The sequence below is a fragment of the Patiria miniata genome, unplaced genomic scaffold, assembly GCF_015706575.1.
Source record: "Patiria miniata isolate m_02_andy unplaced genomic scaffold, ASM1570657v1 HiC_scaffold_11, whole genome shotgun sequence".
In the NCBI taxonomy this organism is placed as follows: domain Eukaryota; kingdom Metazoa; phylum Echinodermata; class Asteroidea; order Valvatida; family Asterinidae; genus Patiria; species Patiria miniata.
In genome coordinates this window covers 2,409,333-2,437,123 of record NW_024037049.1, presented here as the reverse complement: position 1 = coordinate 2,437,123, position 27,791 = coordinate 2,409,333, and the positions used below count along the sequence as shown (strand labels likewise).

Genomic DNA, 27,791 nt, shown 5'->3' with positions numbered 1-27,791 from the left:
GAAACTCTGATTTATAGTATATGTAACCAGGTCAGGTTTCAGTACTTACTTTTACCCGACAGGTTCCTTACTCCAGCATTCATTTCATAACTTTTGTAACTTCGTGGTTGTGTCATTTCACATGTGAGCAGCCATTGCGATCATGCTTTTTGCCTAGCGCCCTCTTGCGGCCAACTAAACTTTTTTTTGCACAGCTCGCGCCACCTAGACTTTTGCCCGCTACGTTTTCAACTATGCAATGGGCGTAGCGAGCAGGCGAGTTTTGCGAGGACTAGCTGGCATTCCGTGCGTTTCGGTACAGTTTTCTTATAGGGCTAGCTGCGAGATAACTTTGATTTCGATCCAACACCTCGTTGCATTCAGATCATCATTTTGCGAGCACTTACACTCTCCACTTATAAACAGTGGTGTAGCAACGGGAATTAAGGGGTAGGGACGGAAGAGGGGGTTAGCAACACGTAATGATCAATGCACTGAATGTGCTCTCTGCACACAGCCTGCTTGTGCGTGGTGTACTGTATGGGGACAAGGTTGAAACCATCAACATGACTGTCTGGCATATGGGTGGAATTTGGGGCATTTTTTGTTGTTGAACCTCTATGAACAATTTCTCACTACGCTAGGTTATACTAAGGGAATAAATGTGTGCTCCGGAGGTTTTTATCACTCTGTTTAATACCACTTAGAGTCTGGGTGCTGATAATTACCCGAGCCGGAGGCGAGGGTAATTATCAGCACCCAGACTCTAAGTGGTATTAAACAGAGTGATAAATACCGACGGAGTACATATTTATTCCCATTCATAAATACCTTTTCGGTTAAAAAAAAATCATATAATTCGTTCAAAACATCCCGATTTTGTTCAACAAATTCACTTTATGCTTTTTGAAACATCCCTCCTGCAAAATAATGGAGTGTTCAGCTGGCGAGTAAGATGAAAACAACCCTTTTATGGAGATTGACGCGCGCGTATCATGTTCTACGCGATGTCGCGCAGAACGCACCTGGCGCGTTGCGTTTTGAATTTAGAACTTTAAAATTCTGACTCCCTAGTAGTGTTGCGCATGCCTACGTGAGGATTGTGAACGTTCAACCAATGAAACGATAAGAGGCACTGGATTTTTAGGAGTCCACATTTTATTGTGACACTGGAAAAGTGTTTAAGACCAGCTAGCCATGTCTTTATCATCCGTTTAATACCGGCCACGTGACGGGCTCTCGACCAATAGGAATGGCTAAACTGTCTGAGGTATTTATGAATAACTTTTAATATGACTTGTGTGCATATATCAGGCATGTGGTGTGTGTATGGGATAAACACTCATGTTTACATAAACACCACCAAAAAGGCCTGAAAAGGAAAGAAATCAGATTTTTTTTATAAAATGAAAGTTGAATATGAACTATTGCCACTGTTTGAAAGGTATTTAACATTTAATATTCCTTTATTTGGATTGTATATTTTTATAGCAATAAAAATGAATGTGTACAGCTTTGGAGTGCAGGGAAAGTTTGTGTTTGCAGCAGTGGATGGTGGAAAGGTAAGGATAATTATCTACTTTACCCCTGTTGTGGAAAAGACTATTTACATTTATTAGATATAAAGTAAAAAGTACTACAAAATGAATTGTACAGAATGTTGAAAAAAACAACAACCATGTTTTACACTTTAAGTCTTGTATGGAAGAAAACTTTACATGTCTTTCTTGTTTTTGGAATTTAGCAAGCTGGCACTAATGCGCTGGAGCTACCATGCCGTTAATTAAGAAATAAAAGGCTCTAAATAATCTATTACACAATGAACAGACACTCCTACACTCGGTGACAATCTGTCACTAGTAACCCTATGTATCAAAACCCATCAGGGTTTTGATACATAGGGTTACTAGTGACAGATTGAACATGTCTGTAAGCTGGAATCATATCGGTACAATTGACGCGTTAAAATGGCTGCTATACAACCTGTACCAGTATTAATGGTTAACCGATCTATCAAGCCACTTAAATGGGCTTTGGCAGTTATAGTAGGCATGTCATTTACGCAGGCACAATTTTCAGACGATTCGGTGAACAGCGCACACACGCATGTGCACACAGTCGTTTTTTGCTATGCTTCCGAGGATTGGCTTTGTGTTTTCCTTTGTTCCCTGATCTTAACCTTTCCCATAGACTAAGCGCACAAACCTGCATTTGAGGACAATAGGCACCGTCGTTCGAGGATGAAAGGCCCCTTTGTGCTCCTTTTGTTGTCTGTCCTCGAGCGTAATACAATACAGGAACACCCACACACACACACGGTTGCATGGTTCAGCCGGAAAAAAAGTGTGACTTTCTGCTGTAATTTTGCAAAGGTGAAAGATAAAAATATTAAAACATATTGCCATATTTGAATCCTTGTAGTTTGTCCTTCATTCTCAATGTTTATTTTTTGAAATCGAAGAAAAAATGGTTGAGTCGCACCGTCGAGCCCATTGAAAAGCATTGGAGCAGAACGTTTCCCCCTTATAGCTGTTTTATTTGGACGATTCTGTGACGTTTCCAGCGACCTATGACCCCAGAAACCCTATATTTAGATCAGGGAAACCCCAAAGATCAACGCTCCATCTTCGAAATTTTCCAAAATGGCGACGCGTAGCGGAGGATGCCGAAGAGGTAAACCGTGTCATTTTTCTCTTTACATACGATAAATATGAATACATCGTGGTCAGAATGCAAAATATACACTTTCAGCTTCACTTTCATATGTAGAATGTTATATTTTGACTGTTGTTATAACTTTAATGAAATAAAAAACCTCCATGTTGCCAAGTTGATGAAGATAGTGATGGTGATAAAGATGACAAAAGCAATTTGGAGTTCTACCCAGAATACATATTAGAAGAAGCATTTCATCTTATGGTGACTGCATGGAGTACCTGACAGACCTGTTGCATGCAGAAACACTCCAACATGAACAAACAAACAAAAGTCTTGACAAAGTGGAAAAGGCTTTAGGGCAGGCCAACCAAATCAACAAGGAGTTGAAAAAGCAATTTGGCAGCTTGCAAAAGAAGAACGTTGTAAAGGAACTTGAAGAAACAACCAAAGAAAATCAGAAACTCAACAAAAGAATGCAGCTGCTGGAAAAGAGAATTAAGTCTCTGCACAAAGACAAGAAAAGAAATAGGGACTCCAGAAATCACTTCAAAAAAGTGCAGAGTCAAGCAAATTTGTTCAAAAGGAACTGAATTCACTGGGGGAAAAAACAGGGTAAACAATTACAGCTTGAGAATGATGATTTAAAGTGTCAACTTAATCACATAATGGGAAACAAAGATATTGTAAGTTTTGAAGATGGCATATACCAGTGATGTAGTGCCTTGATGCTGGGCCTTGGCCTTAAGGCTGCCTTAAGGCTGGATTTTAGGGCCTTGGCCTCGAGGCTTGAGGGCAAAAGCCTTGGCCTTGGCCTTGGCCTTGAGGGTTCAGGGCCTTGCAATTTTGAGTCAAGGCTCTTCAAGGCCCATAGATTTTTGCATTTTCTAGATAAATCTGTTCGAAATTGTGCTGTTACCATTTTAATCGTATTACCATGGAGGAGGGAAGCACCCTATAGATTTGTGTGTTGGGCACACTTCCACTTTTGTAGCATCACATTTTGTTACCATTGTAGTAGATTTCCGTACACTTGTGGGGCTAATGAGATGATCACTTTAATTGCATATAACTATGGAATAGATCTGATTGGTTGTATATGTCTCCCTGATAAGTGCTAAAGATTTGCATGTATCTGTTTTAGATAATGCTGATATTTCTGACCATGTTGGGCCAGCAAATACAAATTTCCCAAATCAGTTTCTTGGATCCCCCTTTTGTTACACTTGGGAGAATTGTGTGTCAATATAGAAGTAAATCATATTTTGTTTAGTTAAACCATATTGAAGACCTGAACTTATACTTTAACAAGCTGGTTTACCTGATCATAGATCGGGTAGGGCGTAGTGTTGGGGATGAAAATGTGGGGAGTTAAATGTAAATGGGGGATATAGTTGGGGGACATGCAGTTAAAGAATAGCAATTTCTGTGGTGTGATCTGAGGCAATTTCTGATCACTAAAACCAATTTGAGCAAAAGATCATTCGTGAAAGTTTTGAGTTTTGAGTAATTGAAGCAGCTACATGTATTCTGAGCAATAGAATCATTATTGTAGGCTACAATATTTTTATTCGGGGAAGAAAAAGTGTGGGGGGGGGGAGACCAAACAATGTCCCCCCTCAAAATGTGTGTGTGTGTGTGTGGGGGGGGGGGGTTCCCCCTGTTCCCCGTGGATTTACGCACATGATAATAATTATGTACCATGGCAACTGTCTGTAAATGTTGCCGTTGGTCTGTTACGCCAAAAAAAAAAAGTCTCCGGTTTCTGGTATGGAGCTTCCTTGCGGCGACGCGGCTTTTTTTTTTTTTTTACCTAATTTTTTTGCTTCAAATGTGTGCTGATGACTGCAAATGGTGCCCGACTAAACTTAGTGCAAATATATGGGAGTCCAGAGAGGCCACAGAAAGCTTATTCTCGACCATAACCCAATCTAAAAACACGTTAAAATTGTGCAGCAGCAGTATTCCAGTCAAACCAGTGAGTTTGGCGGTTTTGGGACATCATCTTTCACTAAAAAAAACACTTTTTCATTTTGCCGACGCGCATGGCTACGGCGACGCGCGCGCATACCAGAAACCGGAGACTTTTTTTTTTGGGCCTTAAATTGGCTTTTTGTGAGGCAGTCGCATTTGGAAAACGTAGTGAAAAGGTTACTGTAGTACACAGGCGAAGGCTGGTTGTACAATTTGACAATAAATCATAATGCAATAAAACTCGAAGGTGTCATTTAAAATGAAAATGTTGAGTGTTACCAAAAAATTACAAACGGTCTGAATCATGGAGGAAGGTCATAATTAAGTTTCAGTATTGGACTCTTCAACAAACGTAAACTTGAACTTCTTACAATTTGTGAGACCGTCTGCGATTCAACTTTTATTCAAGTTGGTTCAACCATCTATATATAAGAGCAAGTTTTACTCGGCCTCCGAGAAATGTTTGCTTCTGAAAGGATCCGAGACCGCGGCTTCACGTCCGTGGAAAAATGTGGGTGTCGTCCGCCGGGTCGGACACTTTTTCATCGATTTTTTTGTGACTTCGTTTAAGATTGCGATATTCGAAGCAATGCATCGATCCTTCGTTGACCCCAAACAGGCCCCCGAAATTATAACGCGACACTGAATTATACGTGGCGGGCAGCGAACTCACAACACTCAGCCTTGGTGGTGGAAGCATGGAGCTGTAAACACATTATGGAAGCAACAGCACTCTATCACGCGACGCTTCAAATAGCAAGCACCGTAGACCCAACCTCGTTTCCAGGGTGTGGAGCAGGCTGCAGTACGCGTTGCCATCGACAGTTTTGCATAGCCCGGAAATACTACGCAGTGTAGACTTTCGATTGGTCAGACCGCGCAAGGCATACCTAATGTGTAGTCCTTCTGAGTATTCGTTGCACTCGGCGCAGGGGCGGCAAGCGAAGCACATGAAAGAATAGGGACACTTGGTGGCCACGCACCATGGAGAAAAAATATTTTACCAAGGTCACCCCATGCCACCATTTGGTGAACGCTTTTGCAGAACGGCCGAGTAGAACACGTAAACGGAACCCCTAATTCGAAGCCGCTGACCTCGCACAGTCTAGACACGCAGAAAAGCCAGCACAGGGGGCGGCCAGGCAGTCAACGTGAAAGCGCACACGACGGCAAATTCCTGCGCAAAACGCAGTCACGAAAAATTGACGAAACGGATCGCCGGTCCGTACGGGAAAATCGGGACGACCCGAAGTGTCCGATCCGGCGGAAGACACCCTCCGCATTTTTCCACGGACGTGGAGCGATTCTGGCTCCGCGGGAGCCCGCGGTCTGGGATCCTTTCATGAGCAAACATCGTCTGGGAGGCCGAGTTAAACTCTCTCTTATATATATAGATAGATACAGTGCAGTCATAAAACGGTGTAGGCCTATGCGAGCATGTTGATTGCAATTAAAGAAATGCTGTTCTTCGTAACGAGCAATTCGTGATGATAAGGGCGGATCCAGGGGGCCAAAAGGGGCCATGCCCCCCCCCCCAAAAGAAACCTATTTTTTTATGTGACGTCGTAATAAATGCAGGCAATGAGTACACCACCATCTTTTCCTCAAAAAACATCGGTTAAAATGGTCAGAAATTGCCTCAAATCGCACCACAGAGCATCTCGAATCCAAACTTTTTTCGGGGCCCTTAAGCGGGCCCCGAAGCCCAAGCCGTAATTTTTTGACCAATTTTTTTGGGGGGGGACCAACGTTTCTTTGCCCCCCCCCAATTGTGCTCTGGATCTGCCCTTGCGTGATGATGTGTCACTCATGTGACTATAATTAGTTCTATATCAGTGGTCATTTCATAAAACAGGGCCTTGGCCTTGGCCTTGAGGGTTAAGCCTTGGCCTTGGCCTCGAGGCTTGAGGGTCAAAGCCTTGGCCTTGGCCTTGAGGGTCAAAGCCTTTGCTCCAACACTGGCATATACACTAATGGCATTAGACTCGTTTGTTTTGAACTTATTGCTAGCGGGGTTGGAACAAACCATGTGTCTGATATCATTCGGTTGGTCCTAAAAGATGTTGCAAAAATGGAGGTTACTAGGCTTCCAAAGCCAACGCTAATAAGATACCTTGCTATAGAGCAAGCAGTGCTAAACAAAGAAAGCGCTAGAGCAAAAATTCAGCAGTTAGAAGCTCCTGTAACTCTCCATACAGATGGAACTACAAAACACGGAAAGAGATACACTACTATGCTAGCCTCGACATCCGAGGGCACGGTAGGAATGAGCCTACATGACATTGAAACCGAGAGCGCTGATGCTCTTCTCAAAGATACTCAAGAAATGTTAGAAGAACTTCTGACGTTGAACCTAAACAAGAGTTCAAAAGATGAAGTACATGAGCTTATCTCAAAAGTGAAAAACACCATGACAAAACGCTGTATTGTCAATAAAGCATACATCAGTAAATTGGAAAAAGGAAGTGTCCTTCCTCAGGTGACTGGGAATTGGGAGACCTTAGATGATCACATCAAGCAGGAAATGGCAACAGTAAACAACTTTTACTGTAGGAAACATCTAGTGTTGAACCTGCAAGAGTATGCATCAGCAGGATTAAAAGAGTGGGAGAAAGTAGAAAGTAATGATGGGAAGATTGGTCGAGAAAGAAGACGATTTGGTCAAGGAGCAAAGGTGAATCTGCCACACATGTCACTGTGCGGACTTTCTGCAACTTGCTTGGTCCAGACTGTGATGAACAGTCGGGGTTAGTGCAGGAGTTTAACACCGTCGTATCCAGCTCTCATCTTGCAGCTTATAGAGGCAACCAATTTAACATAACTCAGCTGCCGTTTACCACCACATGGACCACTTCAACACACTCTGCACACCCTTAGATCCACAAAGAGAAGAAAACATGTACATCAAGTGCCTCAAGGCCGACTTCGAAGTTGATATCATCGTTGCAGGCATCAGGGCGATGGCTATGATAAGCCAGCATGTCTCGACCACCCTTATGAAGATGGTAGAAAGTGATATTCACATCATGGATACTGACATTCTACACGCAACTTTGAGACAAAGTGGAGGAGTGGATGATTGACCCAAGCCCATTAGTCAAAGACGGTGCTGTGCTATTTCCAGATATACCACCCGTGAAAGATGCCATCCACACTTCTCTATACAGACCAACCACAGAGTCAATTGAACAACTCACTAAGCAGGCCTTGTCTATAATCCTCCTCAATCTCATTGTCTGCATCACACGACAGGTTTCTGACCATCTTCCTGGTGGATGCTTTTACAATGCCAATAAAGAGATATGATGACAAACTGCTTCATGTCCGAAGGACAACTTGTCAGCAGAAAGGATATTTACTGGGCTTCATTACCTGCGTCCGAAGATGCCAAATGCAAATACGGTTGCCTTTGAAGGCATACTGGTTTGGAGGAAATACCTTGATGACAAAGAGGAAGAACAGAGAGACAGGTACTTGAGCACTGCCAGGAAACAACGCAAATCATTCTTGGAACTTTATCAGCGCAAGTGTAAGTCAATCAAAGAAAAAATTGTCCAGAAACTACAAAAGATTAAAGAGAAAAAGGCAGAAAAGCAAAAAGCTCTCACCAAGCAAGCAGCTGAAAATACAGCAAATGCTGTGAAACTGTGTGGCATTGTATGTACATCTCTAGACATTGTTGAAGAGCTGAAAGAAAAGATGGATGAGAAAAAGTTGGAACAAGCATTAATTTCACAGTTGAAACTTTGGAAAACATCAAGCAAAGGAGGCGTCAAAAAAGATCTATTTCATCTGACCAAGAAGGGCAAAAACTCTCTGTAAATGAACTGGAAAATAATCTACAAGAAATAATTACACAAGTTATGACAGGAACCACAAAAGGAGCCATAATATTGGTTTTATTTGAATATACTGTACATGTAGATAAAATGCCAAGCCCAATTCAGTGACTGAAATTGATTACATGTATAGCTTGTTAAAAGTATATTTAAAAAACCTGTACTTACCTTTACACCTGAAAAAAAGTAAAAACAGCTTTTTCTTTATTTCATTTCCTCAATTTAAGTACAAAAAATATTTGGGGAATATCAACTGCCATTCCAATGAAATTTTAATGCATAGATTTACTGCGCATAGAAAAAAAGTTTCGCATACGTAATTAGGTAATTAAGGATGACTTGCATATAAATTAAGATAATTTGCATATGCTAATAGAGATGATTGAAAACACTGTACTAAATGAAAGCCCTTTAAACACCGAATATACGTACCCAGTTATACGGTCATAAATGTTTGCCTTTTGAAGTTACAGTGTTTATGCACATGTAATTAGGCGATTTTGTCTAAAACTGCATGTTAATTAGCTTTAATTACATCAGAAAATGCGAAATGACATAAAACAAGAAGTCAAAATACAGGTCTATACACAAACATTACTTGTGCCAAGTTCCTTTAGGCCCCCCCAAAAAAGTCTCCGGTTTCTGGTATGGAGCTTGCCCAAAAAGTGATGCGGCGACGCGGCTTTTTTTTTTTTTTTTACCTGATTTTTTTTGCTTCAAATGTGTGCTGATGACTGCAAATGGTGCCCGACTAAACTTAGTGCAAATATATGGGAGTCCAGAGAGGCCACATAAAGCTTATTCTCGACCATAACCTAAAAACACGTTAAAATTGTGCAGCAGCAGGATTCCAGTCAAACCAGTGAGTTTGGCGGTTTTGAGACATAATCTTTCATTGAAAAAAAAACTTTTTCATTTTGCCGACGCGCATGGCTACGGCGACGCGCGCGCATACCAGAAACCGGAGACTTATTTTTTTTTGCCTTATTATAGTGTATTTTATTCCTATGATACAGCAATTATGCATATTAATTAGCTGGACTTAGTCAATTTTTCAGATTTTTCTAGTTTTCCGTTGAAGAATTTTTAACAAATCAGCATTTTTGACAGCCGTTAACAAGAAATTGAAAACAATTGCAGACCTTTTGTTGAAGTGTGCCAAGGTCTTTTTAGCAAAAGAAATGATTTGAAGCATACAAATTTCAAATTCCCTTTTTTTTTATCTGAAAAATCTGAAATTATTGATTTTTGAATTTTTGTGGCTAAAATGTCTATGAAAGCCGTTAAAACGGGAACACGTTTTTGATCATAACTTGAGAACGGAAAGTCATTTTTTAAAAATTCTTTCTGTTCTGTGTTTCTTTCATCGAGTTGCTTCATATGAGCTATCAATCATTGGTATTGCCTAAACTTCAAAAAAAGGGCCGACATGCCTAGTTATTGGTGTAATCCTGATGCTCACGTGGTGTGATCTGAGGCAATTTCTGACCACTGTAACCAATATTTTCTGAGCAAAAGATAATGATTTAAACATCATTTTCGAGGTTGAAGTCATTGAATAAGCTATTATATTCTCAGCTAATGGCGTGGGGTTCGGGGCCTGTGCTCTGTGGTGCGATCTGAGGCAATTTCTGACAACTTTAACCAGTATTTTCCCAGCAAAAGATAATAATTTGAAAATCATTTTCTGAGGTCTGAGGGTTTCGAAAAATTTTGGATTTTAAATGCTCTATGGTGCGATCTGAGGCAATTTCTGACCACTTCAACCAATATTTTCTTAGCAAAAGATACATTGTAGTACGTAATAGGGCCCTGTAAATGAGGCACGAGTTCAAAAATCTGGGGGGGGGGGAACATTTGATATTGTGTCCCCCACCCTTCAAAAAGTGGGGGGGGGGGGGGGGGACATGTCCCCCTGTCCCCCCCCCCCCCCCCAGGATTGATGCCCATGACCCAACCAACTCCCTGAGGTATGCAGTGGACAAAGAAAGCGACCAGCACAGCCAGACAACTGCCTTGAGCATGCAGTTTCATAACATGAATCTATTTGAGCTGGTTTAAAAGAAGTGGCAGTTAAAAGGGCAAGTAGCTGCCCATTGTTTGTTGCGCTGATGAGATGCATATTTTTCTGTGAAAGGTCCATTGAACTTAAGCCATAAACCAAGAATATTTTATGTTGATAACATAATCGCTTAAAATATAGGTGCAAGGAAGCTAATTCAATCACAATAACCTTCACTGCCCTCATAGGTACCCATTTACTCCTGGGTGGAGAGAAGCAATGAGTGACAAAGTGCCTTGCCCAAGGGGCACATGCACCATAACCCCAGGCTGGACTTGAACCCACAACCTGCAGCTTTACCCGCAGACCACGAATCAGTGCCCTTAACTACGAGGCCACAGCATATAATTTGAACTATAAAAACACTTTGGTTGCTTTGCAGTTTGCTGTGCATGCATAACTCAACCGTCCAAATATATGAATGTGTTTAATGAAATATGTCTTAAAAGAGCATGATCTTCCACTTATCTGAAAATTACTGAAATGTATCCATGCTGTCAGAAGTTATGCATGTTTTATAACAAGGAGCTATTTTTATACCTGTCCATGGAATGCCATCTTCCATAATTCCTGGAATCTCTGTGTGTCGCTTTGTCTGTCTGTATTTTGCTTATGTCCAGAACCGGGCACTGTATTAAGTTGAAAATAGGCAGGTGTATTGCTCAGGCCAAAAAAATAATAGTTCTGCTTCCGGTTACCCTACCTACCCTATTTTCACAGCCCATATCCTAATTTTGTTTTTTTTTAGGGGGGGGAATGAGGAAAAAAACCCAGAAAATTATCAATTTCTTCCTTTACCCTTGACTACGCGCAGACACCTCAATATGATTGTACACACAAAAAATTGGCCCCCCCCCCATTTTTTTTGAAGTTGTTTGGATCAGCGGTTCTCAAAGAAGCTGGAAAAAATCAGCATTTTCACAGGCCTAGACCATACAAACGTGTACATGTTTGTATATACAGTCAAATCTCGTTAATACGAGCACGGGTTAGACAAGATTTCGGTTAAGATGAGCATATTTCGTCAGTCCCGACCGAAGTGTGCATATTACTATGAGGGAAAAATTGCATAGTACGAGCTTGGGTGATATGAGACGACGGTTCAGACAAGCACTTTTTGCGGTCTGGCAAGTGCAAATCTATTGTTATCTGTCTATTTCCATGCGCATTTAGGAAAACAACTTGTATCAACGAACCTATTCAGTTTTAATTGGCACCAGCGCTGCGGTTTTTATTCCACTAGTACACAATTCGCGGTAACACCATGTGGTAATAACTTCTGCTTAGAAGATATTTAGTTCTGAAAAGAACTTGTCCTGCTTATTATCAACTTTGCTAAGTAGTTTTTTGGTTCTGATAAGAACAGTCCTGGTGTAAGTTCTAACCGAAATTGTCTTTGGTCTCAACGTTTCGACTAGCCTGCTCTAGTCATCGTCAGTCTCTCCTCTCCTCTATTTTGGTTAGGTGCACTGACAAGTGTCCGTACCAACTAACTGTATAAGAACTGCCAGCATGCCAGAGTGATTGCACAGGTTTCACTTGCAGTATTTTTTCTAAAATATTGATTGGGATTTTTGTCTGTTTCCTTTGCAAGTTTTCGTTCATTCATGGAGGTGGGAACACATTTCTGTTTCATTGTATGATCAGTGGTGGAGAGCTGAATTTTGTGATCTTTTTATCAAAATAGTCAATATCTTGGGAATAGAGTATACGTGCAAATTAAGTAAAATGTTCACAGTTACTAGTCAATAAGATGTACTTTATCCCTATGTTTATTTATGGAATAGAGCAAGCCACATATTTTTAAAAATGTTTTTTTTCTAATTCAGTCACTTTCTTTTTGACGCACCCTGTTACAACTGATAATGTAGTAACCAACGGATAATGTATCACCAACCGATAATGTCACACAAATTGACCGATACTGTATCACTAACCGATAATGTAACAGAAATTGACCGATAGTGTGGTAAAAATGTACTACACTATTAGTCGATTGTTGTTACATTATCGGTCTTAACCGATAATGTAACAAATATTGACCGATAGTTTGGTAACATTTACTACACTATCGGTCTTAACCGATAATGTAACAAATATTGACCGATGGTTTGGTAACATTTACTACACTATCGGTCAATTTCTGTTACATTATCGGTATACAGTATCGGTCAATTTGTGTGACATTATCAGTTGGTGATACATTATCCGTTGGTTACTACATTATCAGTTGTAACACTCCCTGTAGGCCTATAGCGCTTTATACCAAAGGTCTCGAAGCGCTTCATAATCATTACCCCTGTGCATCGGGCCATGAGACCAGATTGCACTGGAGCTTGAGATCATGGGTGGATTGCAATAACCGGTCTTAAAGCTGTCTATGCGCATTAGACAGTCTAAAAGCTCTGGCTGTCAGTCAGTCTATAAGTAAGACCATTGCAATGACACAGTTTAAGTAGTAAAACAGTCTTAAAATAGTTAGCCTGGGTTGGGCTAAAACGGTCTATAGTTGGGATTTTTGGAATTCACTGTTGTGTTGAATTATTCTTTCCCAAAATATTTTTTCCCAGTTGATGAGTGTTTGATGATTAAATCTTTAAAAAGCAGAACACTGCTCGGAGGGAAAATTCTCTGGGATAGAAGGGATCTTCTGGAAAAATGTAATGACACTGAGTTGTACTGCAAATACAATTTTCTCAACATAAAATTTCGGAATTGACATTTGATATCGCATGATATGAATCACACAAACCTTAAAAAATAAAATGTGCAGTCCCTCCAGTATTTGCCCGTAACCATGGAATGTTTGTTTGTGAATCATTACTCTAAGCGGGCTTAGTAAAGACCAGCTTATTGCAATGGGCTAAGTTTGGTGTCTTAACCAAGACCGTCTAAGAACAATAGCTGGCTAAAATTGGACTGGTTTAGCCAGCCGACTAAGACTGCGTTATTGCAATCCGCCCCAGCACATTTGGTATCTACCCATGTGAACCCATTTGTACTCCTGGCTGGAGACTGTTTTACCCAAGAACACAAGCACCATTTTCCCCATCGGGGTTCAAACCCATGTACCACGGCACTTGAGTCGAAAACACTGTGACCAGTGGACCACAGCGCTCCACAAAGCTATAATTTATGAACAAATGTACGAGGAATTACAAAGAGCATTTGCACAGTGTTTTTTTCTTTAACCAAATAATGTTTTGAAGGGTGATTTCTTTCATATTTGTGACAGGGGGATAATGGACGAATACTTTATGTGTCTAAAGATGATGGTAAGACGTGGAGCCCTACACAGCTTCCAGTTGTCACCAGTGACCGGGTAAGGAAAGAAACAGAATTACTATGGATAGTTTACTGACGCTATTTTTATTTAGCCTCTGATAAAGTCAGGTGAGTTTCTGCAGGGAATTTGAAATGAATATCTGGGCACTGTCGTGTAACTTCATTGATCAATCAAATTAAAAGGTTGTAACTTCAAAATAAAAAAAAATTACCAGATTTCAATTCATCTGACAATTGAACGGAGTAAAGAAATCTCATTTGAGACCTACTTCCATAAAAATTAAAAATGCCAAAATTATAAGAAAACAAAATTTATTAACTTTTTCCAAGTTTCACAGAAGCATGTCTCATTTGGTTACTACATTGTTTGTAAATGGACTTGAAAATAGTTTCTAACTGTCAAGGATTATTTTACTATGTCAAAGATTACTTGAAGATTGAGCCAACTATAGTGGACCGCACTCTATATGGTTTGTCAGCAGACCATGTTACAAGTGTGTGACGGAGTCAATGCTGGCACCTCATGGTTGAACATCACTGTCTGCTACATGCGTAGTGATATACATGTATTTTGTATATTGAAAGTTAGTTTTACAGTTTACACTCTCGAGGGTAAAGTCTTTTGTGAAGCTCAAAATGCAATCACACAGGAAATCTTTACATTGGCTAAGTGACTTAAGTGCTTGGCAGTGGCTTTGATGTGTAGCCTGTATGTACTTTGGTTCACAATGGATACATTGTATAAAACATACTGAACATGCGTAATGCAATGCCGATGCCTCAAATCTCTCTGTTTTGGTTGTGTTTTCGATTGATGCAATCAATGACCTTCCTCCGACCTGGTCTCCTATTTAGGGGTTACTTGCACTTAAGCAAGAGAAATCAGTGAGCCAGGAACTGTGAATCTCAGAATCGGGGGTGGGGAGGGTCTCTTGTCAAACTGCATTAAATACCGGTAGTAGCCTTGATGGTTTAAGGAAGGCGTGATTGTCCATTTTGTCAATTTTGTCCATTTTGAGTATTAGGGTCAATACAAACAAATGAGCAACTATCACCTGGGGTCAGTGTTGTAGGATATGTAGTGTTGCATGTTATGGATATTCTTTTGTTGCATTTCAAATTAATGTATTGATGACCATTGAAATCAGGCATGAATTACAGGTGGCTCATGTCCTCTATTACTTGTATTGTGTATTGTTCCGAGCCACTCTCCCTCTTTTGGCTCTTGGAATTGGTGCTGTGGATAAGTGAACGATCCACAGCAGTTATCATCTTGTTAAAAGTACAAAGTAAACTTGTGTTGTTAATGTAAGGGTCTACTTCACTCAACTTACCTGTAGAGCAATCTACTTATGCATATTCCCTATACCGGCAGGTATTTTACGCTAAGAGTTTAATACAATAGCGCCCTCAGGTGCCCTACCCATAATACCCCCCATCATTTTCTCTTAGCGGCAGTCGGGTATGACATATAAAAATCAGGGTTTTTTATATCGCTTTTTTATACCCTGCGCTTTTAAGAGAAGTAATTGATTAAAAAAGTGTATTGTAGAGTATATTTTCGTTTTATTGATTGATTAGTTCATAGTTATGAAGCGTTTGGAGAGGACTGGTCTGTCACAAGCCGGGGGGAATTCCTCTCCCATGGGACGGATCAAGTTCTATCTGGCTATGAGGGACCATTCTTGTCATCAGATTTGTTCCGTTGTTCCTTTGGACCCCCGTTGTTCAGTCTTCACAGTCTTCAGTCACCGGTCACGGCTGGGTGGCCTGTGAACAAGGGACATACTGCACACAGTTAGCTGTGCTCTGGAGTCCCTACCTGCGGTGAATTCTTCACAATCGTCGTTCATTGGTCACGGTTGGGTGGCCCAAGCACAACGAGATACCACACGTGGTTGATTGTACACCGGAAGCCCGGCCTACAGCGAGCGCTTTACATGCGTCGCCCGTGGGCCATACAGGTTGGGAGGACCAGAGACAACAACGGCCCGATTCGATTCTCCCTCATACCTCGGGTACTGACCAAGTTGGAGCAAGAGGTCTGCAAGGTTCTCCTTATCGCCCCCTTTTGGCCTCGCCGGCCATGGTTCCCAAGACTCATCAAACTCTTGGTTCACCGACCAGTCATTCTTCTGCAGAGAACGGACATGCTGTTCCAGCCCAGCTCGGGTTTTCTTCACCTGGCTCCAGGGGATCTTCACCTGACGTGCTGGGTACTATCATGCAGCCCCTCCGCACAGCAGGCCTTTCTGAATGAGCTGCAGCCATTGTAGCCTGCAGCCAACAAGCATCTACCAGGACAATTTGTGACAGTAGACTACGCCACTTTTACAGATGGTGTAAAAGCAGATCTCTGCATCCCTCAGATACTTCTGTAGGGGAGATTTCAGACTTTCTGGTATACTTCTTTGAAAGTAACCTTACTACGGTCACCGTTAAGAATTATCATTCTGCTATAGCAGCTATTCATGGAGGCTTTTCGGATGGTTCCTCAGTGTCAGACAATCAAACTATCAGCCAACTCCCAGGGGGATGTTTGTTTCGTGCCCCCCCCCCCCCATGTGTAGGCTATTACCAGCATGGGATCTCTTTAGCGTTTTAGGCCATTCCAATTTTATTGTTTTACGGATTTCTAAGGTGCTGAGAAGGGTTGTCAGGCAGGAAAAAAAATAAAAAATTAGCCCCAGATGACATGTACATGTTTTGTTTTATATGTTGAAACAATTTAATTGTACAGACAGGTTCACTTCTTTAAAACTTCAATGAAAGAGTTCAATTAAATATAAATAAATATTGCACACTCTGCTTAAAAATTTTAAAATCACTAAGAGTAAAGTGATTTGGTTTTAGACTAGGGCTATACTGATTTTAACTGCTTCACAGAAAGTGGCACAAAATGGGTTTCTTGGCTTTGCCGTTATTCAAACATATCTCTGGATTTACAAAAGCAATCCCAATGAAACAAACGGTATTCTCAAGCTAAATCTATTACCTTGAAGATTTTGTAAACATCCTCAGAAAATTTTGGTTGTAAATTAGCAAAAATGGAGGGGTTTACATGCACCATTTTTCAGGACGCCCTGTATATCAGATTTTGTTTGAAGACAATTTGAAAAATGTGGGTTTTTTTTTCAGATGACCAATTGCCCTGTTATATAAGGGTATTGCACCAGTAGATTTAGGAAAACAAATTTGGAAAATAGTGAATATCCGATTTAGGGAATTAGTGAAAATCCAATTCCCCCCCCAAAAAAAGTCAACATTTGCTGAATTCAAACCGTTACCATGGAAACTTGACGTTAAAATAATATTCACAATTATTATTTCTAGGCATGCTAGGGAAGGCCTATAAAAAGTATTATTTACATTGTCATGATTGTCATGATTGTCATGGGAAAAAAGAAATAACACTGACAGTGACAGCAAACAAAACAATACCAGAATAAAATCTGAACAAAACATAAATCCCCTAATGAAATAATTTATATTTGAAAAATTAGTGTTAAAGTGATTTGAAAGACGTGTCTGATATATTGACTCAGAGAATCTATAAAAGTCAATGGCCATGCCATTGGGAATTAGGCCTACAGCAAGTATATCTGCCAAGCTAGTGTCACGGCGCCCAGCTGTCAAAATGTTTTGATTGCATTTGCAGTTCAACATTCTACAATAATCATGGAAAGATCCTTTGTAAACTATCATGAGTACCAAAAATAATAAGCACTTCAAATGAAGTGCTAGGCATTTTGTTAGAAAAGTTATGAAACCCTCTTCTAACCTGATGATTTTTCGGCTCTTTGACTTTGCCACCGATGACAAACATCGTGACTGCATCAACACACATTTTTTCGCTCGTACCCCCCGCCCTGCCAACAGGACGCTGGGATACTCTGATGAATTCATGCTCTGATTGGTTGGATTTTGCGTGACCAGTGATCTGAGCGTCATCAAGGTCATGACTCTGCAAGGTTTGAAACGGCCTTTAAGACTGATTCATTACTCTTTTATTCCAGTTTAGAGATGTTATTTTATTTTTTGAAAAGCGTAATAATGTAGGAAAGTCTGTAAAACTTATCTGTGTTTTAAATTTACGATTCCCTTCACTTGCTCAGGCTCCGTTTCGAATCACGAACGGTCGGATTGCATTATGCGACGCTCAAAATGTTGTCCACATGGTCCGCAATGAAACAGAAATCACATCTGATATGGAACGTGTGCATTTCTATGGGAAGTTTTCGGATAGCATTTGCACATATTGTCTAACTGCGGTTTTGAACAGCTGCAGCCAGATGCTTTATACATAGGTCATAGGCCATTTCCTTCACAAGATTCTGTGAAGCTCATCAGAGTATCCCAGCGCCCTGTTTGCAGGGCGGGGGGTATGAGCGAACACACATTTTGTGCAGTGCTGTACTAATAGTCGGCTCCCGATTACATCGCGTATTCAGCAAACGCGAATGTATACTGGGAACTTGACCACAAATTGGTGTAAAAAGTTCCCGGATGGCAGAATTTGATGACGCTGTTCGAAACACATCATTTTTAAAAGGGATGTTCGCATGGCTTTCTTTCAAAAATCACCCTAAATCAAAGATAAATTTGAAGTTTAAACATCACTTTTCAAAATGTAATATTCTTTTTGTCGCCATTTTGGTAACTCTTGGCCGTTTTTTTTTTCTTTTCGTTTGACCCCTCAAAATATTAACCCACCCCTTTTCATACCCTGTATTTTCACAATGGTACGACCTTCTAGCTAGCTACAATCCCGGCCAAAATGGTTGGGACACTTGGAAATAACCTTAGCCTCCAACGGTCACCAACTCCCCCGCTCCCCCGGTCAATGTTGTTCTCTCCAGCGGATGGAGCACACACCGCACAATGAGAGACAACATTGAGCGGGGGCTGGGGGGTTGGGGGCCCAGCGAGATTTGGCCAAGATTGTCTTATTTTTTTCATTTTTCAAAATATGCATGACATGCCGTTTGGGGAGCTGTTTTCTTGAGTTTTGTTTCCAAAATATGAAATGGCGGCCGAAGGTTGAATGAAAGAACACATATTTAGGCCTGATAATAATGATTGATAGTAAAACAAAAATGGAAATTTAAAAATACAAATGTTCCAATGATTTAAAATCACAACTTTATTGTTGCGTGCATCGTAACGGTTCGCCATGACGGTTTAACATGCCATTTTGGCCAACAACTGTACAAAATACAGTTTGTGTTTAACTTGAAAGGCTCATTATTATACACAGACAATATACAATCCTTGTCAATTTGTTTGTATTCACTCATTCCGTTAATTTGCCGAAAAATCCATCGGTGATCCATCCAAACCAAAATATAAAGGAATTGAGTGACTGCTTATTATATAATTTACAGTGGTGAACCGTGGTTACACTATGGTTTGGATGGATTTTTCGTCCAAATGAGGGATTAAAATCAAATTGAAGAAGACGATACGTTGTTTGTGTATCCCAATACGGCTTTCACGTTGAACACAATCTGTATTTTGTAAAAATATCGGCCAAAATGACATGGTGCACCGTCATGGTGAATCGTGTGCATTGACCATGTTACCAGCGCGCGCGTGTGTGTATTATTATTTGAGCGCATACTACGCGCAATATCCAAATCCAATATCAAGGCTATTGTACATTCAGACAATCCCGGCCAAAATGCTTGGGACACTTGGAAATAACCTTAGCCTCCAACGGTCACCAACTCCCCCGCTCCCCCGGTCAATGTTGTTCTCTCCAGCGGATGGAGCACACACCGCGCAATGAGAGACAACATTGAGCGGGGGCTGGGGGGTTGGGGGCCCAGCGAGATTTGGCCAGGATTGTAGCTAGCTCGGCACGGCTGTAGCAAACATGAGGATTCTTCTCGGTAAAAAGAGTGGCCATCGCCCGCGTGTGTGGAAACCCAGAAGTTAATTATTCTTCGCTCTTTCTTACTTAGTAACTCCATTAATTCTGCCTAGGTATTGAATTTAAACTTTCACAGATGAGAGATAAGATATTAGAATGGACTGAAAAAAGTGTTATTGGGTTGTTGTTTTTTTGACATTATTCGGATCAATGTTCCATATCCGTCGCCGGGGAAACAAACTGGATCAATGTTCCATATCCGTCGCCGGGGGAAAAAAAAGAAAATAAATTAACTGTGTTTCAGATTCCCCCCCCCCCATTTTTCAGCAATTTAGGTTACCGAAAGTAACTTGTACAATAAACTAACCGTTAAACCATGAATAGCAGTAGACCTGTGTTTGCCAAGTTTCAAGGATTTCGTCAAAATACATGCATTGTGACAAAATCTCATACTTCCTGCATAAAAACAATCTATTTTGTGAAAACGCTTCTTCAACATTTTGTTTTTATTCCTTGAAATGATCAACATACAGGTAGGTCGCATCTTTACTCCATAGTCGTTTAAAGGAAATCCGTCAATTCAACATGACCTTTTTTGGTCAAATTTATGAACATGACGAAAGTCAAAATGTTTTTTTCGCTGTAGCACAGTTAGGTGCCTGACTCAACCAGTGTGCCGTAACATTGTTTGTAACTATTAACTGGATGGGTTTATCTCTGTATGGTCACACTGTATGTGGTCAACTGTTGATCGATCATCCCGCTGTCAGCTCAACGCTATATGTGTATTGTGTGCGTACATACGTACAATCGTGTACAATGCGAGGTGGTTTGTACAGTGAATATTGGGTTTGTTTGCACGCGATGTGTGCACACTTCTGTCTACAAAGGGAACGAGATACACCCCAACGTTGGTAGCGTGTTTCTGTCACCACCACCCTTCCCCTTCCCCCTCTCCCACGCCCAGTTGTTATTAATATAAGCCATGGTAGGGCCAATAAACTTCCTACTTGGCCTAACATGGCTATAATTGTTTGAATGGATAGTTAATTGTTTAATGGATAACTGTAGGTGATAAGAGAGAGCTATAATTCTTTTATTCAGTATATGTGGCAAACAAAACATGCTAAATTCTTTTGTAACAATTTACCAAGATTAAACACTGATGCAAAGGACTTGAAAATATGTGACATCTTGTAACATAATCAAAATATGATTTTACAAAAATCATTGACATAGTCCAATTTTAATAAAACTTTTGGACTGTATTTTCTTTATTTGCATTTTGATAGAAGTTTGTATTAGTTGAAGTAATTTTTGATTTGTTAGTGTTTTTAAGAAATTTAAGAATATGTAAAGCTCATTTGAACATATTTTGTAGAATCTGCACTTCAGAAATGAATAGATTATTACTAATTTATTTTACAAAAAGTGTACTTTATTTATTTATTTAGTTAATTTACTTATAATTTTGGTTCAGAGAGGGGTTTCAGTTGGCATCGGGGCTTAAAAAAGTGTATTTTTCTTGGGTCTGAAGCCAATTATCAGGACGGTTTGAAGTGAAAACCATGGAAATGAAATATGTTACATGAACATTTACATTTCCTGATCTGATATCATAATATACATGTAGTAAGTCTAAATGGAACAGTTTTACAGAAATAACCTTTTAAAAGCAGACTGTCTTTCCTTTTACATGTACATTGTAATTTATCAATTGTTTAACAATACTGGTCTTGTCTTTCTTTCAGTTCTTTTCTGTGTTGGACATGAATGAAGGGATGCTATTCATGCATGTTGATGATGAAGGAGGTAGGGTCTTTTGATACTTCTGTGCTTTATAATGACTGTACAGCACAACTCCTGTTACACCCCATTAACTTTATACTGTTAAAATTGAACATTTCCTCACAAATTTGGTGAAAAAAAAAGGAACAAAATTATTTGTAGGCATTGTGTTTGCTGTAGTATCAGTTCATCATTTTGTAATACCATGTAGTTTAAAGCATCAAATATTACAAGGTTTCAGAATAAATTGTAGATGTAGATCTTCACATATAACAATCACCGACCACAAGTGTGCTCCATGCCGTTTGTATGTTTGTCCTTTCATAGCCAGATTTCTGTTGGCGACCTCTTGCCTATTTTCAGATTTTCTCCCAAAAGCCACTTGCATCTCTGCAAACTTAAGCTCGATACTTGACACAAGTAATCGCAACTACATGCCAAAAATCAATTGTTGCATATTTTATTTTAAAAAAATGACTCAATAATGCTGTCAATTGAAAGTTAGTTCATAAAGTTTGACTGTCTGAACCGAAATGCTATTTGGATGGACTTGAGCTGCTCTAAATATATGTTGCTTTGGCTTGAGTCTAGAACGCTTTAAAACTTTAAAACTATAGTTAAAATGACCACAATAGCATCCCATTGAGAAATACACCACAATCCATGATCACAGTTTTATAATCAACCTGTTTCAACAATCGAATCAGGGTTTTCAAGTTCCTGTACTGGCGTATTTGTGAATATAAACCAAAGTTTAAACTCCTGCAGTCACTTACATGTACAGTCCCCTTGAGGTTATTTTTAATTTAAATGGGAATTTTTAACATTGAAAATTGGTTATTTGACTTTGAAAATCAACTTTGTTAAAGTATTTTTTTTGCTTGTTTATTCCATGAAGTATTGGCTTCATTAACCCTAACCCCTTGGGTATCTTTACAAGAAAGTATCGTGAATCCGCCAAAATCCACCTATTGTGTCATGCACAAAAATGTTGGTGTAGGTGACTGCTCAGTATGGAGGTATCCTGAATCCATCAAAATCTTGCAGAATGCCCTACCGCTAGGCTTGCAATCCTCAGTCCATAAAATCCCCCTGCTTTCAATATGAAGGTATTGGTATCCTGAATCCGCCGAAATACTCCAAAACAGGGATATGGATTTTGATGGATTCAGTGTGGTTGGGGTTAAAGAAGATTAAAATTAATTCCTTGACTTTATTTCCATCTCAGGCAAAAAGTACAAATACAATGTTTATAGTATGTATTACATAAACATGACAAAGTATTAAGTAAACTAAATTTCATTGAGTTAAGAAAATATGAAGCAGGGAATGTAGGGGACCCCGCAAGGCTTGTCAGAGCGGATGATCAACAGTTTTCTATGCCGAAATTGTCTGCAGTCATTATTCTAAACATGTATGCATTAGGATCAGCTTGATGCTCTCATTTTGGTTCTGACAAATGTTGGTTCTAAAAGACCTGGTTGTGAGAGTGGTTTATATCACAGCACCCTTGCAAACAAACATGATCATTATTCATGTGGTGTCATTCGCAAACCTTATTCCTAGCTTCTTATGTCCGCATTTTATGTTTATTCTTCCTTACTCAGACACAGGTTCTGGAACTCTGTATACATCTGATGCTGATGGAATTGTGTTCTCTGTATCTCTCAAGAAACACTTGGTAAGGCATACACTCTCAAATAAATTTTTACAGAGATTGTCTGTTACAGAATATTGTAAAGTTGAATTGTGACAATCTAAAATCGAGGAACATCTTTCATCTCTGTTTCTATTTGTAATTACTAGTTTGATTTCCTACAAACCGACTGGTGTATGAGTCTAGTGTACTGGATAATGACACACAGCAGCTGGTGTAACTGCATTTAGTCTGCAAATGAACAGATATTTTCCTCAGCTGATGCAACCAAGCCCACACCTATTACAGTTTCTATGAAAATGCACCTGTTTCTTAAATCTTCCAAAAATGAACTCACATATGAAACATATTAAATATAACAATCGCCCTGATCATTTTGGCTTGTCCTTTGTACAGACAGAAAACTCACAACTCAGAGAAACTCACCACTGCGGTGCATTCAAAAAGTGGTCATGTTATCTGACACGATATGTTGTGACTAGCCTTTAAACTGTGCTTAAGTTTATCTGCATCTGGTTGAAATAACTCATTATTGGTCGTTACCCTTGTTGTCTCGTAAAAAAAAATTTAAAAATATTTTATATCTTCTGTTGCTACTTTGTTTTAGTTTGCTGAGGGTTCTGCCACAACTGATTTTTACCGTGTAGCATCTATGCGTGGTGTGTACATGGCAAGCCAGGTTGGTGATGATCTATCCATTCATACAAATATTACATTTGATCGTGGTGGCATCTGGCATCCTGTGAAGGCTCCTAAAGGCTCCAAGTGTAAAAACTCAGCAACAGTGAGTACATGTATGCATGTTACATTGATGTTGCATGGACAATATGAATGCATTTTCGACATACACACTTGAAGTGCATCAGATAGGACAAACTGGAAAACAGTGGCAATTTGGCACTTCCCCATAATTGTAACACAAGGATTTGAAGGTTTGCATCTTGTGAAATCAGCATTAAGAGTAAGTTTGTTGTTGCACTATGTGACAAGAAACATGTTTGGTATGTTTGTGTGGTACTGAAAAGAACGAACTTGTGAAAGCACATTGTTTCAGACTGTATGCTGTGCCTGTTTTGAGGAGAGGAAAGAGATTTCTCCTCACATGGTACATCCACAGACGTACTCATGTAGATGTAATCCATACCACTTTCTATGCCCTTGGGTGTTAATGACACCTGAAGTATAGCCAAGGGTGCCAATTGCACCTGAGGAATCACTAGAATTCCAATTGTATTTAACATGCAGGAACTTATTCAGTCAGGTTTTGAGTACAATACTAAAAGCAACATTAGTTGCGAGCAAGGAAGTAAATTCTTCCGTCATTCAAATTCTGGTCACAATTCCACCATTTGGGTACTATTAAATGTCATACAATGTACATAATTCCAACTCCAACACAATATCAAGTGTCAAGAGACAATCCAAATCCAACTTTAAAGTCACTTAAAAATGCAATTGCCAATTTGACCACATTCTAAGGAAATCTGGATCGAATCTCGCAATCAAACACAATTAACTAACTGTCTTCACATCTAAAAACAACTTATTGTCATACAAACTGAAAAAGAATGAACTTGTAAACACAGATCATTTATACAATTAACACATCAAGTGGTCACTTATATATAAAATATTTATGATACATTCAAAATGTGAGAAATGGTACACCCAAATTGTGAGATATTGTATTCTCAAGATACAATAATGATTCAGCATGCAATGAACATTGATTGTATAAATTGCCAGTGTCGCACTAACATGTTCTTGTCAGGCACATAATTAAAGTATTGTGTGTGTGTGTGTGTGGGGGGGGGGCCTGGGGATTGGACTGGACTGGACACCATCTTCCTCTAGGGGATACTGTTTGAAGTAGATGATCATGGGTGCTATCGGCCTATAGGCATCCGGGCACATTTGCAGATGGACTCACCATGTTGCCGACAGCAAAAAAAAAAAAAAAAAAACCATTAAGGGGGATGTCACACTTCCCGTCCAGCGACAATCGTGCATCCCATTTCCGATTTCACATTTTTAATCCATTTTCGCAGTTCCAATTTTGCTATCAGCACCCCAATTTTACGTTTAAAATCTCTAGCCTTTTGCACTCTGCCAGTCTGCACCCACCTCCCCTCCCCTTGATTACACAACTGGTTCTTGTCTGAGCCACACTCCAAAAGCCTCACAGAACTGCATTAACTGTAGAGATGGCTTATTTGATGAAATAAACTGCCAAGATGGCTGCATCAACATGCACATCACTTTTACATCAGTCTCTAGTGATTTGCTTACACAAGCTCATTACCATACTTAAATACCCCGTTGCAAGATACTGCATTATCTCATACTACAAGTTCACTCAAACAACTCACTAAATTCCACTATTACACAAGGGCCAAATGACAACATTTAATAGCCAATGCACATGCGACTTTAGGTACCAGTTACTAACAATAACAATCATGGCACAGAGTTATAGGTCGGATAGGGAATTAAAATTTAGCTATACTCTGCTGTAACAATTATCAGTTTGGGATGCATGGACTGCGAGTTAATTCCTGTCCAAAAGATCAAAATCATTATGTTTGAAAGGAAATGGATAAAGACCTCTAAAACCCTTCCCAGCAAGTTGAGGGACATTTACAGCTTTTTGTTATTTTTATTTTTCATTAAACAATTGAGTGAAAAGTAATGTCATAGTTTTGTAAACAATCCACTAGAGCTCTAGTCAGTAGATTCTGCAACTGATTTCCTCTGTTTTTGCTTATTCTGATATTAGTCGTGTAGCTTGCAGATCCATAATCGTTACAGCCAGATTAAAGGGGTGAATGCGCCATCAAGCCCACTCAGTCAGTCAAGTGCTGTTGGACTTATTTTGGCTCATGGTAAGTAAACAAAATCCTAAAATACAATAACATTGCTTCTACCCCTGAGAGATTGTAAGCTTTTTAGACATTTCCAGCTTTTGTTTTAGAGGTTTTTTCCCCTTTCTTTTCTGAATGTTCTGCAACTTTGCCCATAGTTGCTTAAATATATCGGCTAAGTCTACTTCACTACAATTGCATATTCCCTTTACTGGCAGGTTCCCTTCACTAAGTTTTCACAATAGTACCCCCATATGACTAGCCATACGATATGACTAGTCATGCTGCGCCTGGCAGGTGGCCGCGCCTGCCTGGTCATCCAACTGAGCGGTTGCAAGAACCATTAGAAATGCAATTCTCACCTATTGACCTCTGGAATTGGAATGTCCGTACTTTGCTGGACAGAGACGATAGACCAGAACACCAGACAGCACTCATCGCCAGGATGCTTGATCGCTTTCAAATAAACATTGCAGCTCTGAGCGAAATGAGGTTCGCTGGTGAAACACAGCTAGAAGAAGTTCAGGGAGGCTACATCTTCCACTGCCCTTCCAAGAACCTGTGGCGTAGGGTTTGCCATTCGCACAAACCTTGTGAAATGCCCTGATAGCCTTCCTCATGGGATAAATGACAGATTGACGACCTTGTGTCTTAAGCTCGATAAGGACTTGTTTGCCACAATGTTCAGCTGCTACGGTATTTCTTTACAGTGACTAATCCTGATGATGTTAAGGAAGCGTTTTATGATGAGCTTTTTCATATCATTTGTGAAGTCAACCGAAAAGACAAACTCATCATCCTTGGTGATTTCAATTCCCGTGTGGGAGTGGACTATGCCCCATGGTCGAGAGTACTTGGACACCATGGCACTGGCAAGTGCAACTCCAACGGTCTGCTTCTGCTGTTTCTCTGTGTTCAGCATGAATTGTCCATCACTCTCTTTCCACATGCAAACAAATACAAGACCACGTGGATGGCACATGTTGGAATATGCCATGGTGTGATCGTTCGCCAAGGAGACAGACGCAATGTGAACATCCCAGCAGCATGACAGGAGCTGAGTGTTTGCCCGATCACCGACTAGTGCGAAGCTAGATGAACATTCAGCTTGCTCCTAAGCCTCATACAGCGAGGCAGAAACCAGTCAAGAAATTCAACATTGCCCACCTCTGTGTCGCCAAGAACATAATACAGGCAAAAATCTGAGAGACCCTTCAATACACAGAACCCACTGGTGAAAATGTGGAGGAAGAATGGTCGATCTTCAGAGATTTGCTATACGATAGTGCTGCAGCCGAACCGCCGAACCGCCGAACCGAACTAAAAATAGCCGAACTTGGCCTTCCGAACTGAACCCGAACCGAACCCGAACCAAACCGAACCCAAATGTCCAAATTGCATATTCCCTTTACTGGCAGGTTCCTTTCTATTAGAGTTTTCGCAATAGTACCCCCATATGACTAGCCATACTATATGACTAGTCATGCTGCACCTGCCAGCATTTTCAATTTTTTCACCGTATCAGAATTAAAAAAACCCAACTTTTTATGGAGTCTGAAACCTTTCCCATGTTCAGAATAAGTTCTTAATTTTCGCAATATATTTTTTTTTCGTAATATAATGAATACGAAAAACGATGTAATCTCCCAAAAGAGGGTGAAACACCCCTTTACAAAATTAATGGATCCGTCCACAATATGAATATTCATGGATCGCGAATCGAAAAGTTATTATTTTTTTTACTGTAGCTACTATTTGCAAGCTTGTTGTTATAATAATCATGATTTCATAAGTTTGGCACAGTAAAAGGACCTGTTTG

The 27,791-nt window shown here is 40.0% G+C and overlaps 1 protein-coding gene across 1 annotated transcript in view; it reads left to right on the top strand.

Annotated features, from left to right (window-relative positions):
- Positions 1-27,519, top strand: part of LOC119741705 (sortilin-like) — an 80,657-nt gene extending 53,138 nt beyond the window's left edge. Inside the window, exons 8-13 of the mRNA XM_038217568.1 lie at positions 1,471-1,541; positions 13,745-13,831; positions 21,418-21,478; positions 23,062-23,135; positions 23,719-23,895; positions 25,888-27,519. Of these exons, the coding sequence (XP_038073496.1) occupies positions 1,471-1,541; positions 13,745-13,831; positions 21,418-21,478; positions 23,062-23,135; positions 23,719-23,895; positions 25,888-26,001 (584 nt within the window). The 3' untranslated portion in view covers positions 26,002-27,519. The remainder of the gene's footprint in view (positions 1-1,470; positions 1,542-13,744; positions 13,832-21,417; positions 21,479-23,061; positions 23,136-23,718; positions 23,896-25,887) is intronic.
- The last annotated feature ends 272 nt before the right edge of the window (positions 27,520-27,791 follow it).